General features: G+C 52.5%; 1 protein-coding gene across 2 annotated transcripts; it reads left to right on the top strand.

Moving 5' to 3' along the window:
* The first annotated feature begins 698 nt into the window (after positions 1 to 698).
* Positions 699 to 15,716, top strand: PAQR8 (progestin and adipoQ receptor family member 8). Of its 2 annotated transcripts, none has more exons than XM_075086578.1 (2): positions 699 to 797; positions 10,179 to 15,716. In XM_075086578.1, the coding sequence occupies exons 1-2, from the start codon at positions 714 to 716 to the stop codon at positions 11,289 to 11,291; spliced, it is 1,197 nt and encodes a 398-aa protein (XP_074942679.1). In that variant the 5' UTR covers positions 699 to 713; the 3' UTR covers positions 11,292 to 15,716. The 2 variants fall into 2 exon arrangements, with proteins under 2 accessions (XP_074942679.1, XP_074942680.1); XM_075086579.1 differs by having other exon boundaries at positions 789 to 920.
* The last annotated feature ends 997 nt before the right edge of the window (positions 15,717 to 16,713 follow it).

The raw sequence follows: 16,713 nt of genomic DNA, 5'->3' as shown, positions 1-16,713 counted from the left end.
AACATTGAGCTCCGGCACTCAGCACCCACCGCTGTGCACAGCCCTCCCTGGCCTCTCTGCTGCATCGGGCAACTCCTCGGCTCAGAATCACACAATGTAGGGGCTGGAAGGGACCTCTGGAGGTCATCTGGTCGAAGCCCCCTGCTCAAGCAGGACCACTGAGAGCTGGCTGCCCAGGACCACGTCCAGATGGCTTTTGAAGATCACCAAGGATGGAGACTCCACAACTTCCCTGAGCAACCTGTCCCAGTGCTCGGTCACCCTCACAGTAAAAAGTGTTTCCTGATGTTCTGAGGAACCTCCTGTGTTTCAGTGTGTGCCCACGACCTCTGGTTCTCTCTTTTCCAGTTTGAAGGTATAATCTCCGTCCTTGAGATCTCTGTCCTTGGAGATCTTCAAAACCCATTTGAGCATGCTCCTGGGCAACTGGCTCTGGGTGGCCCTGTCTGAGTGGGGGTGGGGGTGGCCCAGGTCACCTCTGGAGGTCCCGTCCCACCCAACCGTGACTTTCTCTCCCTCCCCCGGTGTCTCCCCTTGAGCTCCTCGCTCCCCCTCAGCTGCTCCTCAGCCACCACCCGGAGTGACAGAGCGTGGGCGCGCCCGCGAGTTTAAACCCCACTTTTTCCCTAAACCCAGCTGAGGCTCGGCTCGCCTAGGCTCGGCTCAGCTCGGCTCGGCTCAGGCCGCGGGGGCCACCCCGGGGCGGGGCGCGCATGCGCGGGGGGCGCCCGGCGGCGGCGGCGCTGCCGGAGGCGGCGGCGGCGGGACTCGGTGGCGGCGGCGGGAGATCGCGGGCGGTGAGTGCGGCCGCGGCCGCCGGTCCCCTCCCCGTGGGCACCCCCTCTCCCGCGGGGACACCCCGCCGAGGGTCCCGGGAAGGGCTGATCATCCCCCGGTGAAGCTCCGGCGTCCCCGCGTGGGTACGGCAGGTCCCTGCGCCGCGCCCGCCCCGCCGCATCCCCAGCATCCTTCCCCGCGGGGGGGGGGGGGCTGGGGCACGCCGGGGCCGCTGGACCGGGGAACACCCCAGCGCTTGAGGCCACCCTCCGGGAGGGTCCCCCGCACGGGTAAAACACGCGTGGATACGGAGGAGCAGGGGGATGCGGGATTTTCCCGCCCTCCCACGCACAGCCGGGGTCGGTCCTGCGGCCCCGTGGGCGCTGCGGGAGAGCCGGAGGAGGGGGGGAGTGCGTGGGAACAAACGTACTTTCGCCATAAATCTCCCCCCGCGACCTGTATCTTAGCGGCTGCGTGGAGGAGAGAGGTGGGCATCAGTTTTCCTGCATGTTTAATAGCCGTGGGTGGATTGTCTTTGCGTGACTTTGACCCCCGGGGCATTCCGGAGGCCGCGACAAGGAGACGCATAGTTTAGCCGTGAGGCGGGTGAAGAACCAGCTCCTGGTGTTTGCTTTGGAGCTGCCACCTGCCCTGTTGCACTTGACGTGCCTCGAAAGGGTCGATGAAGGGTTGGTTATTCCTTGCTTGTCTTCTCCAGGATGCTTCGGGGGTTGTTGGTCGTATTCCCCCAATTTCCCATCTGGATTTTTCCTGAAAACAGCATGAGAATCTCACTTTTTTTAGTATGTGTGTGGGGAAATTGCCGACAGTCTTTTCATCAGCTAAAATTTTTATATATATATATATATATATATATGTGGTTGGGTGAACATCTAACAGTCGTCTGCTCAAACTGACTCGTGTCTGGAATGAGCAGGACTGGGTACGGAGCCTCCCGGTAGCCGCGCTGGGGTGGGAAATGCCACCGGCGGTGGGTACGCAGGCCCGGCGGTCTCACACCTGATACTCGTTTGATTGCGCCGCTCCGCCGGTTCATCCCCAGGCTGCTGTGGCTGGAGCACGTGGGATTTTTACCGCGGGATGAAGACGAGCGTTTGTTGTCGGATGCTGCGCGATCGTCGCTTCAGAGCTGGGAAATGCTCCAGTGTGCTTGAGGTGGGGGTGGTTGGGGGGATTGGCGGGGTGGGGGGTTAGGATGAGGATGGCTGTGATGCCACCCTGGCAGAGGTGGTTGGAAAAGAGTAAAGTCATGAAAAGTGATGAAAAAGAGTGAAGCACGTACACAATGCTCCACCGGAGTGAAATCCAGCGGATCTGAAGTCTCCTTTTGCTCTCTGCTGGGGCAGGGAGGGGATGGACAGCTGTGAATTATACCAGCAGACTGTGCTCCTGCCTTCGTGTCGGGGGGCGGGTGGGGGGGGGCGATTCATGTAGCAAACAATTCCTAGAAGCCCAGGGGCTTGTTGGGCCAAACCACAAGCCCTTACCCATATCCTCCCGCTCATCTGGTAGAGGTATGTGCTAACAGCCCTGCTCGCTGCAGGATTTTCTCCTCTCCGGGCAGTGTTGCTTTTATTTATTTACTCTGAAGGTGCGGCCGGAGCCTCTGGCCAAGAAGAGGGTCGCGTCTCTCTGGACGCAGGAGCAACGTGCTGGCAGAGGCTGAGGACAGGGTAGCTGCCGTCGTCGGGTCATGTGCGTGTGCTTGCAGCTACTTTCACGTCTTGAGTCATGCACCAGCTTAATTTTTAGCTGCTAGCGGACGTGATAACCCCCACTCCTGAGGTCAGGCCATTGGCCTTTTAATTGCGGGATCCATTTATGCTATAGAAATTCCTCCAGAGGAATATATTCCCAGGAAGGCTCCTGGAGGCTGCACGTTTGGTCTGTGGCTGTACATATGTGGCCATACCTTATATCCTCCAGCCTTCGGGCATAAGCAAGTGGAATCTTGCTCCCAGTTGCTTTTTTTATTCCCCAGTGGATCCTTGGGATCAAGTAGGGATGTAAGCATGTGGTTACAGCACAGCCCACATCCCTTCTTTGGGGGGGAATCTGTCATCGGGTCCTCCTGGCCCTTGCATGGAGCTTCATAACCCCCTGGAAGGGCAGCACTGCGGTCACTGCAAACCTCAAAGCTCTCTGGGAGAGGCCACGGGGTTAAATAGGAGGAGATTCCGGGTGGGGACAAAGACTTTTAATGTAGGGAAGAGGAGAGCTGAGCAGCTCCAGGGGGTTGGCACAGAGCTGCAGCCTCTCCCTAGCAGCCTGCTCTCTGCCCGCAGCAGCAGTGGTGTGCATGATTTATATACATTTTTTTCTAATGACTCTAAAATCCGCAACCTTAAAAAAAAAAAGTTTTTGTGCAACAGGCTTTTGTGGACAACAGCAAAGCTAAGCAGCCTCAACCCGTAGGCTCTGCGAGATCTTTTGGCAACGGTCCGGATTCCCAAACAGCGCAGGGCAGTTTGGTTTGGTTGCTCTGCCCGCAGGCACACGATTCCTGGGTTGTCCCACCAGCCGACAGATCTGAGCAGGGAGGGATTTGCTGGCTTGTTGAGCTCTCCCTGTGCTCGCAGGAGTTCCCGTCTCCAAGATTTGTCCCATTGGTGCGTTGTGGCCCTGTGGCTTTAGGAGAGGCTCATGGCAGCGACCTCTTATGTAGGCAACTAGCTGCAGAAATGCTCGCAGGGTGGGCACACAGCTGCTCGGGGATGGAAGGGAAGGATGCTGTATCCCACAGACCTTGCAAGAGGAAATGTAGGAGGTGAAAGTGGAACGCAGCTGCAGCAAATCCAGGCTCATTTTTGGGTCAGTGGTGGGGGGGGAAGTCCCAGGCATTTCTCTGGCACAGTTCCAGCATTGGCATCTGAAATGGGTCAGTCGTCCCACACTGTCGGGGGTCCCTGCAGGACTGGGTGTAGCAGGTGGGGACCGGTGTGGGTGACCGGGACCAAAACCGTGCCCAGGAATACGCTAACACTTCAGCAACTGGGCGGTGGCGGGTCACTGATGGGGACCGTGCTCTGGTCTCGTTTGACTGCTGGTGTCCTCAAAGCCTGTAAGCATGGGTGCTCCGCCCAGGGGTCTCACACCCACCTGGAACTGAGCCCCAAAGCATGGGGGCTGTGTTAATTGTGCGCGGGAAGAGAAGGTGGTGGGCCTATCTGGAACGAGCAAACAGCAAAGGTTTAGTGAGATCAGGAAGAAAAGCTGCAGAATATTACTTCAATTTTGAGCAATTTTTCATAGGGGGGGATGGATTTGCCAGAGGAGATAGCTCTCAGCCAAGTCTATGAGTAGAAATAACAAATATTAACATTTTTGCATCTACCTAGTGCGGTAGATGGGTTTCTTTTTTCCACACATAGAGCATATCGGCTGTGTTATCAGTAGCATCACCAAGCTTTAACCCTGGTTAGGCATGAAGAAACTGCAGCTGTGTTTATCACAGCAAATCAGAAATGTGCCGTGGTGACCCACACCGTTCCCTGGCGTGGTTTGGGAGTTAGCACGGTGGACAGTTTATGTGTGGCCACCCGTTTCAAGGGTGTAGCAGCACGGCAGCGGCCAAGCCAGCCTGGCTGATCGCAGAACCGAGGACTCAGTGCGGTGAAAATCAGACCTGCCGCACACGATGCCTGGCTCAAGGTTTGGACTATCGCAGTGAAGCCAACCACCTCATCAAGTGTTCTATTTCCTAACTTTGAATCCGAAGTCTGAATCCACTGCCCTGCTTTGCTCTCCCAAAACACCGCAGGAACTCGGGGGCTCCCCCTCCTTGGGTGGATGCCGTGGACCCCCTCAGCTTTGCTTCAGGGACATGGTATTTGCCAGCAGCTTTGTTTTGCTCTGTCCCCTCCAAGCACGGCGTTCATCGCGCTGGCTCCACTGCTCTCATCCCCTGGACCCGTCCCAACGCGCAGGCAACGCCGAACCCATGTCAAGAGGCACTTGCTGCACAGCACGGCTGAGCTGGCTGCAGGCCCGGCTTGCTTCCAGGCCAGAAATCGTGGGGGAGCTGACACTGCCATGGCTTCCGTGGGGGATCCTGCCATCTCCTGCCAGCTCTAATGGCTGATCTCCCAGCATCACAAGACGTTCGTTTCCTGATTAATACATGCTTGGACAAACCCTGCTTCAGCTACGCGCTCTGTGTGTGTATATGTGTGTTCAGAAAGGTAGAATTTGAGCCATTTCCTCCTACCTGAAATTTTTCACAAGGTTGCTTTGACCCTTTTCCTTAGGTTATTTCCAGGCTTGGCCTTCAAGGTCTCCAGTAAACCACATCACTTTTTACCTTCCAGAGCATCCTAACCCATGCAGAGTCCCTGCTGGATGAGCACTTGTAATAGACACATTGGGCTGATGTAGATGTAACCAGCTACGTAAGTGTGCTGAGGGAAATAAAATATTCTGTGCGATGCACTGTTAAGTAGTCCCAGCACTCCCTGGTGCCTTCCAGCAGTGCATTAAGAGCACAATATCTAGTCCTCATCAGGCAGATGAGGATTGGTATCCCCATTTAATAGCTGGGGAGGTGTAAGCCCAGCTTACAGAAGTCCCGAGCACCTGGCCCCTCTCTGGTTGTGGGGATTTCCTCTTCTCCGATGCTGGAGTGTAGATCAGTCTTTCATACCCTGCTGCCTGCTCGGGCAGGGCTTGTCCCTGGCACAAACCACCAAATGCCACCTCTTCCATTTTCTGGCCTCTGTGACACCCATGTAAGTCCCAGTAGCTCCCTGCAGAGGGGATGTGCGTCTGTCACAGTTAGGAGGAAGGCTAGCGCCGAACTGTATGGCAGGAGAAGGAAGCAGACAATGCCAAGAGCTTGCAGGAATTGCTGCTATGAGCTGGTCCGTGGTCTCTTAGTTTCTCATCTCTGGTGGAGCCTTTCCAAAACACGAGGCAGAATGGGATGGAGGAGCTGACACCACGCTCCCAGGATGGTCTCTCAAAGTTTGCCCCAAGCCCTCTGCAAGTGCTTTAGTTATAGGATGAGATGTTTGTGCTCAGGTGGGACCAGCTTGCAGGCAGCAGGCTGTGGGATGGGGCTTATCCACTGCATCCGAGCTGGGTACAGCCTTGGTGCAACCTCTCCCAGCCCTGGAGAGTCCAGCTGAGCTGGTATCTGCCACCCTGGTGCTGTAAGAGCTGTGACACCAAAGTTAACACCATGTAGGAAGGGGTCAGACTAAAACCCCAGGCTTCAAAATGATATGTAGTCCCTCCAGGGACTTTTGCTCAGCTCCCAGAAGAGAAGGAATTCAGAAATTAATCACCTGCAGCTCTCAAAACTGGCCTGTGACCCACTGCTGCACGATCACTGCTGTTATTTTCATGGTATCCACAATCACTTTTTAAATGCAATGCATTTACTAAAGACTTCCCCACAGTTGAGTTCCCCAGTCCTCTCTGCTTTGTTTACCAGGAATTACTGCCTTTCTGGAAGCCTGTGTTAACCTCTGGTGCCTGAATACTATTCTGCAAGCAAATATATCACGTTGGTACAGGCTCAGTCCCAGACAGTTGATGCTGAGGCCAGACCGGTGGGAAAATCAGCCGTACTCTGTAGGAAATTTTCTCATTCAAACCCCTCCATCAGACTGTGACCATAGAGCAAAAGAGCTGGGAAAAGCTCGGGTTTCCAATTACTCTCTTCAAAAGGGAGAGGAAAATGGGAACAGGATCATTCTCCTCCTGTGCCGCGGTTCTTATTGTGCTGTAATGATACAGCCTGGCCATCATCCACTCCCTCCTCCTCGCCTTGCAGCTCCCTCCCCGAACAAATGATACTTGGTTGCCGTTAATTGGGAGCAGCCAAAATAACTGAATCCCCCGGAGATGAGGGGTGAGGACAGAATCTCAACGAGATGCCCTGCCAATGAATGTGGCTTTCAGCTGCTCATACGCCCCCGTGAAGGGAAAAGAATAGGGGCTCTGTGAAAGTGAAACAGCCAGTGCTGACCTTGGGTTTCTGGGTTGGGTGGGTTGGTTGTTTTTTTTTTTCCCCCCTTTCTCTCTCTTTCCTAACATTAATTCCTCATCGTTTTGTCCATCACATGATTGCTGGAAATTGCCAACTTGTTCTCACTCGTTAATGTCACAAGTTTGATTTAAAATAAGCGGTCTACCAGGTTCCTGATTTAGCACTTTTTATCTGAATATCAGATATGTTTCTTGTGATTTTTTGGCTATTATTTTGAAAATCTCTGACCCTCCCTCAGCCCATTAAAAACTGGCATTTTCCAGCTACGAAACCCTGCCTGGAAGAATCTCTTCTGTCTGCTGCTGTCGGGGGGATCTGCAGCGTCTAACCTCTCCCTAGCTCTGCGCAAAGGCAGTGCTTGCTGTGTACGCTGAGCTCTCAGGATGAGAGACCGTGGCAAAATCCTGGCTCTAGCATGCACCGTGCAAGCTGGAGCCAGCCTGTGCCTGGTACAGAAGCTGCCTGTTTCTCGTATCCTTGTCAGCATGCAAAGCAGGCAGGCCACGGACGGTGGAAGGGGCGATGTGCCCCTCACATTGGCATGCATCCGTACGCCCAGGCCTCATTGCCGTCTTCCTGCGCATCTTCTCGGTGTCTTTGCTCTATACGGGCAGGTTTCACCATATTGCTGCCTCTCCGCAGGAGATGAGCGCTTCTGACCCTGCTCCTGTGCAGCTCACCTGCCCGGTCTGTGCCGTGTCTGAGCTGGTTTTCAGTTCCCGATGTCCTGGGGTTCACACTAGCATTAGTCTGTGTCCTCCGAGAGGTGGGGAGCTTCAGCACGCCCTTTCTCCTCATACCTTGCCACCGTGCTCCTCGTCTCTTAACGTCAGTGCCTAAATACCTTTTTGGAAGGTTTTCCAGCATCCTGCTGGGATGAATTGGGACGAAGATTCAGCCTGCTGTAGTGGGCCCAAATCCTGGACCACACTTAGTTAAAGGGAAGCTGGGAGATGGTGAGCATGGATCCAAGCACTCTTGCTTGGGTTGTTTCAGAGCAAATGCTGGGAGAGGTGTAAAACACATTATGGCAGGGTAATGGACAGGGCAGGGGCTCTTAGGACACACAGAGCGGTTCAGAGTCTGTACTTACACCTCTGCAGAGGGCAAAACCTTTGCCTGAGGCCTGGAGATCATCAGCTGGAGACAGCAGATGTCTTGGTGCAGCAATGAAGGAGACGCAGCCAGTGTGGGGAGGGAGCTCTTGTCTGTGCATCTAGACCAGGAAATCAAACACTGCCGTAGTGCAGGCACATCCATAAGACCTCCCTCTTTCCCACCCCAACGTGCTCAGCCTCCAGCCAAGTTCTGGCCAGCTCATCCAAAGGAGGTATAGGGCAATAGAGGGTGAGGACTACAGTGCTGCATAGTCATGGATGCTCTTTTTGCTTGGACTTTACCTTATCCTGAAGCTTGAGGTCTCGAGTAAATCGGATGAATGAGCCTTTCTTTCTCTATCACCTACAAGGAGCCAGAATGGACTGGCTGTACATTGGAATTGGGCAGAGGAAGTGTTGTCCCTTTTTCACACCGTCCCCTCATAGGAGTCCCCTAGAATCAAAATTTGCCTTGCCTCCTTGAATTTTGGCATATGTCCCCATAGGAATACACAAGCTGCTGAATGAACCGCGTGTCCCCATCACAGATCTGGACCCCGCAGACCCTTAGGAGAGAAACAGAGTCTTTGTGAACTGCACAACATCAAACTCCCCCAGCAAGGGTGCTATCTTCAGTCTTACGCATCTGTGAAACTCAAATACCATTTGCAGGGACTGTGTTCCCTTCTGCCTTGTGTGGCTAAGGCAGCCCCATCAAACTCAGCAGCCAGATTCCCCTTTGGCAAACAAGGGGAAGAAAAAAACCCAGCCCTGCGAGGTGCTAAGAAAGCCTGGAAAGCGCAGGGAGAGAGAGAATTGGCTGGAAAACATAACTTCATTTTGACACCTCCCATCTGCTAGAATACGGAAGCAGCGTGAAAATATTTTGTCTGTGATCAGAGGCTTTGGGTTGTGAGAGGAAGTGGGACTTGCAGTCTGGTTCAGAGTCTGCTCTCACTTTGCTCTCTGTGCTGTCTTGCCCTGGGACTGTGACATGTCCCATCTCTCTGCTCTCACTCTCTCTCCGTGTTTAACACATTCACATCCTCTGCATCTCCAGCCTAGCGTGGGTCTCCTGTCATGTGCCCTTGCACACTATTCCTCTGTCTCACCTCTGGCAGCAGCTGGTATCTGATACAACAGAATAAAAATAGCGGTTTCTCACACTCAGGCAAAATACTCATTTGCATTTACTTATTTTATTATTATCTCCATGCTCTGCAGCTCTGGTTGGGTGCATATAAACTTTGGAGGCAGGCTCCGCTCCTGCAGATATGTGTGTTGGTGGCACAGGGGTAACCACAGCCCTGGTGGGGCTCCATCAGCATCAATTTCAGTTCAAGCATGGGCATCTGTGCGATGAGTTCCTTTTTTTGTGGGGCATAAACACCAGCAGGGAAGAGAAATATCGAGGGTGGAAGGGAAACAGAGGGTATTGGGAGTTCATTCATTGCTGTGAGGTAGTCTCCAGACATTAGGATCCTGCTGTGCCCTGAATCTGAATCTTTCCAGCCAGAGCTTAGCAACTCTGCAGGTTGCCAAGGAGCAGAGCAGAGGAGTGCCCAGTGCTGGGGTTTGGCTGCTCTGAGCATCACGGCACGTCTTGGCTGGGGGTCCTCAGCATGGCTCCGTGGATGCTCCCAAGGCTTCGATGCTATACCCAAACTGTAGCCAGCTCTGATGTGGGGCCCCTCGTTTCTCCATTACCTCCCAGTCCTGCTGCTTCTTACATGTGGAGGGACGAGGCCTGCAGGTTTGGGACTTCTCCCCTTCTCCCTCTGCCGTACCCTGCAGCAGCCCCAGGTGTGCAACCCAGGTGCAAGCTGTGTGGCAGGGAAGCCGGGCTTATTTGCAACCTCCACAATTCGGTTGGGACCCTCTTCACTTAGGTGCACAGAAAGGCAGGTTATCCCTTTGATGAGTAATTACACCCCAGTTTTGTTCCTGAGCAGTTTATTCTGGGGAAAGGGGTGAAAAATCCCCTCTGCAAATCATCAGGTGCTTTCTTGACATCTAACTGCTTCTTGCTACTCCTAAACATGCTCCAAGCTGAGTGTCCGAGGAAGTGGGGAAGAAAGGCAGGCTTTTGACATTGCTGTGCCCATCTGACATAGGCTGAACTGCAGGGGCAGGGCTGTGCCATCCTTCTCCATGCTGAATTTAGGTCTGCCGGATCAAGAAAAGCCCCTTTCCCCCAAGAGCAGGGCCAGTGTCTCATCCCACCCAGGAGTGGCAGCACGCTCTTCTCTCCGATGCATCGCCGTTAACATTTCTTCCTTCTCCCCTCCCTGCAGGGCACAAAGAGGACGTTTCCCAGAGCCCGGCTCGCAGCCGCCGCGCGCAGTGAGATGACAGCCATCCTGGAGCGGATCAGCACGCTGTCCCTCAGCAGGCAGCATCTCAGCCGTCTCCCCAGGCTGCTGGAGGATGGCTTCCCCCAGATGCCTTGCACCGTCAAAGAGTGTGAGGTGCCGCAGCTCTTCCGTGAGCCGTATATCCACACCGGGTACCGTCCCACCGGCCAGGACTGGCGGTACTACTTCCTTAGCCTCTTCCAGAAGCACAACGAGGTGGTCAACGTGTGGACTCACCTCCTGGCAGCGCTGGCTGTGCTGCTGAGATTCAAGACGTTTGTGGAGGCTGAGCAGTTACCCGTGGACGCGTGGTCCTTGCCTTTGCTCATCTTTGTCCTCTCCTCTGTCACCTACCTGACCTGCAGCCTCTTGGCCCACCTCCTGCAGTCCAAATCGGAGCTGTACCACTACACTTTCTACTTCGTGGACTACGTCGGAGTCAGCATCTACCAGTACGGTAGCGCCCTGGCCCATTTCTACTACAGCTCCGACCAAGCCTGGTATGACAAGTTCTGGCTTTTCTTCCTGCCGGCAGCTGCTTTCTGTGGCTGGCTGTCTTGTGCCGGCTGCTGCTACGCGAAGTATCGGTACCGACGGCCTTACCCCATCATGAGGAAGATGTGCCAGGTAATCCCGGCTGGGCTGGCATTCATCTTGGATATCAGTCCCGTCGCTCACCGGGTGGTTGTGTGTCACCTGGGGGGCTGCGAGGAAGATGCTGCTTGGTACCACACGTACCAGATACTGTTTTTCCTCATCAGCGCTTATTTCTTCTCCTGCCCGGTCCCTGAGAAGTACTTCCCAGGCTCCTGTGATATCATTGGCCATGCCCACCAGATCTTCCATACCTTCCTGGCCATCTGCACCCTGTCACAGCTGGAGGCCATTTTACTGGATTACAAGAACAGGCAGGAGATTTTCCTGAAGAGACATGGGCCTCTCTCCATGTATCTCTCCTGCATCTCTTTTTTTGGCCTTGTGGCTTGTAGCGCCATCACAGCTTACATCCTGCGATGCAGGATCAAGGCCAGCCTGGCTAAAAAGGACTCCTGAAAGTCATGAACGTGACGGGCATGATGTCACCAGGGTGGTGAAAAATCAAGAAAAGGGGCATAACATATTAGAGACATAACTGGCTTATTTGCCTAACATGCTGTGACTAACTGGGATCCTGGACTCAGGTGGAGGGCTGGAGACTTCATGCTGGATGCATTTTCACAGCAGGGATTGCCTTCTGCCATCCAGGGGGACATGGGTGTTTTAAGCCAGAACAAGTCATTTAACCAAGGATGCTGGAACAGGCAGAGGTTTCTTGTTCATTCTGGTAAACCTGTGGGCGATATCTTGCTGAATGTCAGGGAGGGCAGCCTGAAGGCTGTGAGACTGTAGAAGGGTCTGCCAGGGATCACCACACAGCGGAGAACACACTGTGAGGACCACGGCTGGATGTGATGACCTTTCTGGGTTTTGCCATCTCTGCTACCTGTGGGAGACCTGCCGCTAGCAAAGGCAGTAGCAAGGTGTCAGGAGGAGTCTACATTTCTAGGGATCAGCTGCAAGGACATGTGTGGTACAGTGGCTGGTATAATCCTTTTCCTGCTCCAGCTGGGCTAAGTCAGATTCTCTCTAAGGTCCCCTTGTCTCAATGCCAGGTTGCTGAGGTGGCTTTGGCAAAGCATGTTTGGAGGCTTAGGCTTGACCTGGGGGTCCTCTAGGACGAACTGGGTCTGAACCTGAGCCCAGTGTCTGCCGGTGACTAGTGTGGGTCCAGCACAGGTGGAGATGTCAGGTCAACTCCATCTTCTCTTTCTGTATGACTGCACCATCTGCAGTGGAGCTGCTTATAAAAACCAAGGAGTTAAGCTGTCCCAAGGATTACTATCAGGACATGGGGTCTTTCTCAGCAGTTAGAATTTGACCTAAGGTAGTGGCAGTGCTGATGGCTGTTTGGTGGCCTACAAGACAGGTCTTCAAAGGCTCCTTACTTCCATTTTAAGTGCTTAGTTGCCTTTGAGCAGCTGGGCCTGGGTCAGGTTGGAGATGGTTTTGAGTCTTCTTCAGTAGCAGTGGCAGAGGTGTTGAACACCCCTAAGGCCATCAGCGTTCAGGGTGTCAGCCCCCAGAGGGGAGATGCTTTTGATGCTGGGCACGTCATTTTGGCTGCCTCTGTGACAGGTTCATGCATTCCTCCATAGACTCTGTCACCTGTCTAGGGAGTCTGACTGAGCTCCAACGCTGTCCATGCAGTGTAGAGTAACTTGGGTGTGACCTGTCTGACAGGGCTCTGTGCCCTAGGCCTCCAACAGCCCTACTGTGGTCATGGCCAAAAGGGTATGAGAGTGAAGTGGTCTTTATTCCCCTCTTAATGGTGTGTTTCAGAACACCGGGCAGTCCTTGGTGGGCCTTGTGGGAAAGCTGACCTCAAAGCTGCAGGGTTGCTTTTTCTCTGACCAATGGGGTTGTGAATCTGGCATGTTTTTATTGGCACTAGATGAAGGTAGAACAGCAAAAGGCAGGAGCAGGGTGACAGTGTTAGGGTCCTGTGCAACCTTGGGGCAGGTTTGTCCTTGAGACTTGGTGATTCCTGTGTGGAATAGCAAAGATAGTGGTCAGGGACACTTAATGTCCATGGGTCAGTCCTATCCAAGGTATAGAAACGGTTGGTTTACTGTGTCCCCCACTAGATGAGTCTCTTCTGTGCTTGCTTGGGGGGGAATATCAGATAGGGAGCCACACTGCTGCACTGAAGTTGGCAGCACTTGCAGGACTGGACGCTCAGAGCCGATGCAGAGCTGCGGTCCCATGCAGCCTAGACACATTCCACTTGACCCACTTGCTTTCCATAGTAAACCCTGGCATGGCTCCTCCCAGCTATACACTATGCAAGACCTGCCACCTCAAATGCCTTGGTATCTGGCAAGGCATCCTAGGGGGTGCGAGTCTTTGCTGAAAGCAAGGAAGCCATGGGATTTATTCCAGCCACAGATTTGTCTCACTGAATCCAAGGGCAGGCAAATGAATTATGATTGCTGGTTCTGAGCAGGCAGGGTTTAGGGTTGGGATATGATTTGTCATGAGAAGCACTGATTTCTGCACTTGATGTGTTTTTAACTATTGAGATGTGTGTGTGTTTGTGTATGTGTGTGCGTGCATGATTTATTATCCAGAAAGGCCTTGCCTTTGGCTTTTATATCTGCAGAGCCTCCTAGTTGGGTCAAGATTAGCCTAAATGAAACAGTGCTATGCTGCTAAAGGAGCAAGCTGGGCCAGGCAACAGTGTCTCTGAAAACAGATCTTTTAATAGGTGCTTTGCTGTGTCCTATGTTTTGTGGACAAATTTGAAGCTCATGGCGCTATCAACAAATTAAATACAAAGTGGGAGGGAGTAAGTTTTGAGTGCAGGAGAAGAAACCATAGAAAAGCTTTCAGGAGGTCATCTAGTCCACCCTTTCCCATTGCTCTAGCCCTCCTGGTTTACATCCAGTCCAGCTTAGAAATTAATTACTTCATTTCCTATGGTGTATTTTGACAGTACAGCCATGCTGACCTAACAGTAAATTTGCCTCGGGGGAATGGCAAGTGGAGATGGTCCCACTCACACCTCAACATTTCCCTTCCCTTGCACAGAACCTCATCTGACCACAGAGCGAGCCAGTGCTGGGAATGGACCAGCAGAAAACCAATCCTACTGAAAAAAAATGTCAGTAATTACCTGCTGGTTTTAACTCTCAGGCATTTCACCTGCTGCCTGCAGGGAAGGGCCGGAGCGGAGGCCAGCAGCAGTTCCTCCTTGCACAGCAGCTGGTTGCTCAACTAACTTAGCTGCTCCCTCCATGGTCTCTGTGGCTTTGCTTGTGGGTCTCATCCAAGTTCGGGGAAGGACTTCCAGTGAGAGCAGTTGTTTTCTCACAGCTTAATTTGCCTTGCTTTTGTGGTAGGTAAAGCAGAATAAGCCACTGAGTGTGGATCTGGCTGGACAGTATTAATGGGCACCTGTGCAGGATGGGGCGTAAACCAGGCTGGTCCAGAGCTCCTTTCTGGGCTAAAACTGAGAGGGAGTGGGCATTGCTGCTAATAGCAAACCGTGCTCTGCTGCTACCCACAGTTATACTGGTACCAAAGGAAGGGATCACCCAGGCATTTCCTTCTTTAAGGGTTTGAAAATAGATTACATGTCCTTTCCTTGTCAAAGGAGGATGAGTACAGTAATGCTGTCTAGTCCAGGGACAGGGACAGGAGGTGCCCACATGGCTCTTTGAGGTATTTCTGGTCATATGTGCTCTCCTCCCTGGTCCAGCAGAAGTGAAACTTCTCCTTCTGGAGCAATTGTGTGACAGTGGTGGTGTTTTTCCATATTCTCATGTTACCCCTCAGGTGAAGCTGCTCATGTCCCCATGTGGCCCTGCACTCAGACCTGGAGCTGACCTCCTGGTTATTATGATGGGTTGATTTAGCAGGGAAATTCAATACAGATTGCTGCTGCTGTGAGGATGCACCCTTGTGTCACAAGGGGCTCAACAACACTGGAGATTCCTTCATTCCTGACTCCATCCTCCTCCTCTTCCTCCAACCAGCTGATTTCTTTCCCTCATCCCTGCACTTCATCCTTGTGCCTTATGCATCTGGCTGCCTACCTGGGCAGACTCCACATACTATGCAGTCTGCTGCACCTCAGCCAGGCCGGGACTGGGAAGTGGCTGCCAATGCCCTCCTGAAAGCCCTGCCTTTGATCTAGGGGAGACCAGGGCTGGGTCCTGACAGTAAAAGTGCCACTGTGATAAATGCTCAGCTTGTCCGAGGGCCTCTCAGGGCCTTTTCCTTGGGCTCACTGCTTGGAGCACGCCTCCTTCCATCCTGGCGTTCCTTTAAGGAGGCACGGCTTGGGAGGGGTGTACCAGTGGCAGGGTTTGGTGAAGAGCTGACCACCAAAGGTTGAGCACATCCAAGATGCTGAAAGGACAGAGGTCCTAACCCTCTCCCCCAGGAATATCTGGTCCTGACGTAGTATTTTTGCAAATCTTGCAACCTGGATCTGCACAGGACAACTCCTGAGAATGCATCCCAACGTGCCTTATGCTATTCCTTTTTGGGATTCATCCTGAAGGAACCTGAGGCTCAGGGGCAGCCTCTCTGCTGCCTGCCAGTCCATGGGTGCCCTTAACAGCTGATACCCACTCACAGGATTTGCTTGGCGTACGGAGCAGAAGGGGAGGATGGAGAGAGGTGCCTTAAACGTGTATTTATGCCTAATGATTTGCGTAACAAGGCAAGGACGGGTTCCTCATGTGCCTTGCAATTTACATCTTTTACTGACAAGATTATTTTTAAGCACTGTTTGTTACTAAACATAAGTACGATAGAGTTTGTATTTTGTCCTTGGGAAACGGGAGGGTATGAGTGTTACATACTAGCCCTCCCTTCCCCAGATCCCATCTACTGACTTTGTATTGTTGAAAACATTGACAATATTTTAAGCTTTCTACTGTACTGATCATTATTTAAAAACCGGAGTGAAAAAAAAAAAAAAAAAAGAAATTTCTAAAAACAAAATGATTGGTGTGGTGTGAAATTCCCAAATGCACAGCTACAGAAGGCTTTGAGTCAGTAGGAAGAAAAGTGGATAATAATTATAGAGTGGGAATATTAGAGTGCTTAATAATTGTAACAATAATGAACAATAGGGTGTGGTTTTATCTGCGGATCTCAAAGCACTTTCCGGGTTTCACAGTAACTGTGATTTTCATTCCCTTTTCACAAGGGAGGTGCAAAATGGCTGCCCTGACACTGATCAGAGGCATTTAAGTTCATCCACAAAAATATTTGGGTGTCCAGTTTTCCTTAATTTCTATCAGAGGCGAGTATCTAGTGATTTGGAGGCCTGGCAACAAAGCAGTGCAGCTGCAGTGGCCAAGCTGTGAAATCAAGTGCCTGTTCAAGCAAAATATTTCAGTGCATGCTTAAAATTAAGCCAAGAGACATAACCATTGATGGTCAGAAGGTTTTCAGTCAGTTAGACGTGAAATAAGGCTAGAACTTCTGTTCTTCTTGCTGGTAGCTGTGCAGAATCACTGAATGTTTGAGGTTGGAAGGGACCTCTGGAGGTCATCTAGTCTAAGCTCCCTGCTCAAGCAGGGCCACCTAGAGCCAGTTGCCCAGGACCATGTTCAGATGGCTTTTGAAGATCACTAAGGATGGAGACTCCACAAACTCCCTGGGCAGCCTGTGCCAGTGCTCAGTCACCCTCACAGTAAAAAGTGTTTCCTGATGTTCCAAGGGAGCCTCCTGTGTTTCAGTGTGTGTCCATGGCCTCTGGTCCTGGCACTGGCCACCACTGAAAGGAGCCTGGCTCTGTCCTTGTTGCTCCCTCCCTTGAGGTATCTATATACATGAATAAGATCTGGCCTCAAGCCTTCTCTTCTCCAGGCTGAACAGGCCCAGGCTGAACAGTCCTAGCTCCTTCAGCCTTTCCTCACAG

This window comes from Phalacrocorax aristotelis, chromosome 3, assembly GCF_949628215.1.
Source record: "Phalacrocorax aristotelis chromosome 3, bGulAri2.1, whole genome shotgun sequence".
In the NCBI taxonomy this organism is placed as follows: Eukaryota; Metazoa; Chordata; class Aves; order Suliformes; family Phalacrocoracidae; genus Phalacrocorax; species Phalacrocorax aristotelis.
Note: the sequence above shows the minus strand (reverse complement) of the source record. Positions and strands in the feature narration are given on the sequence as shown.

What these genes read in the sequence shown, in the direction of transcription:
- PAQR8 (XM_075086578.1), top strand. Translation starts at nt 714, where the DNA reads ATGCGCGGGGGGCGCCCGGCGGCGGCGGCGCTGCCGGAGGCGGCGGCG. An exon ending in GCGGCGGGAGATCGCGGGCG is followed by an intron (nt 798 to 10,178) that starts GTGAGTGCGGCC and finishes CCCTCCCTGCAG; the next exon opens with GGCACAAAGAGGACGTTTCC.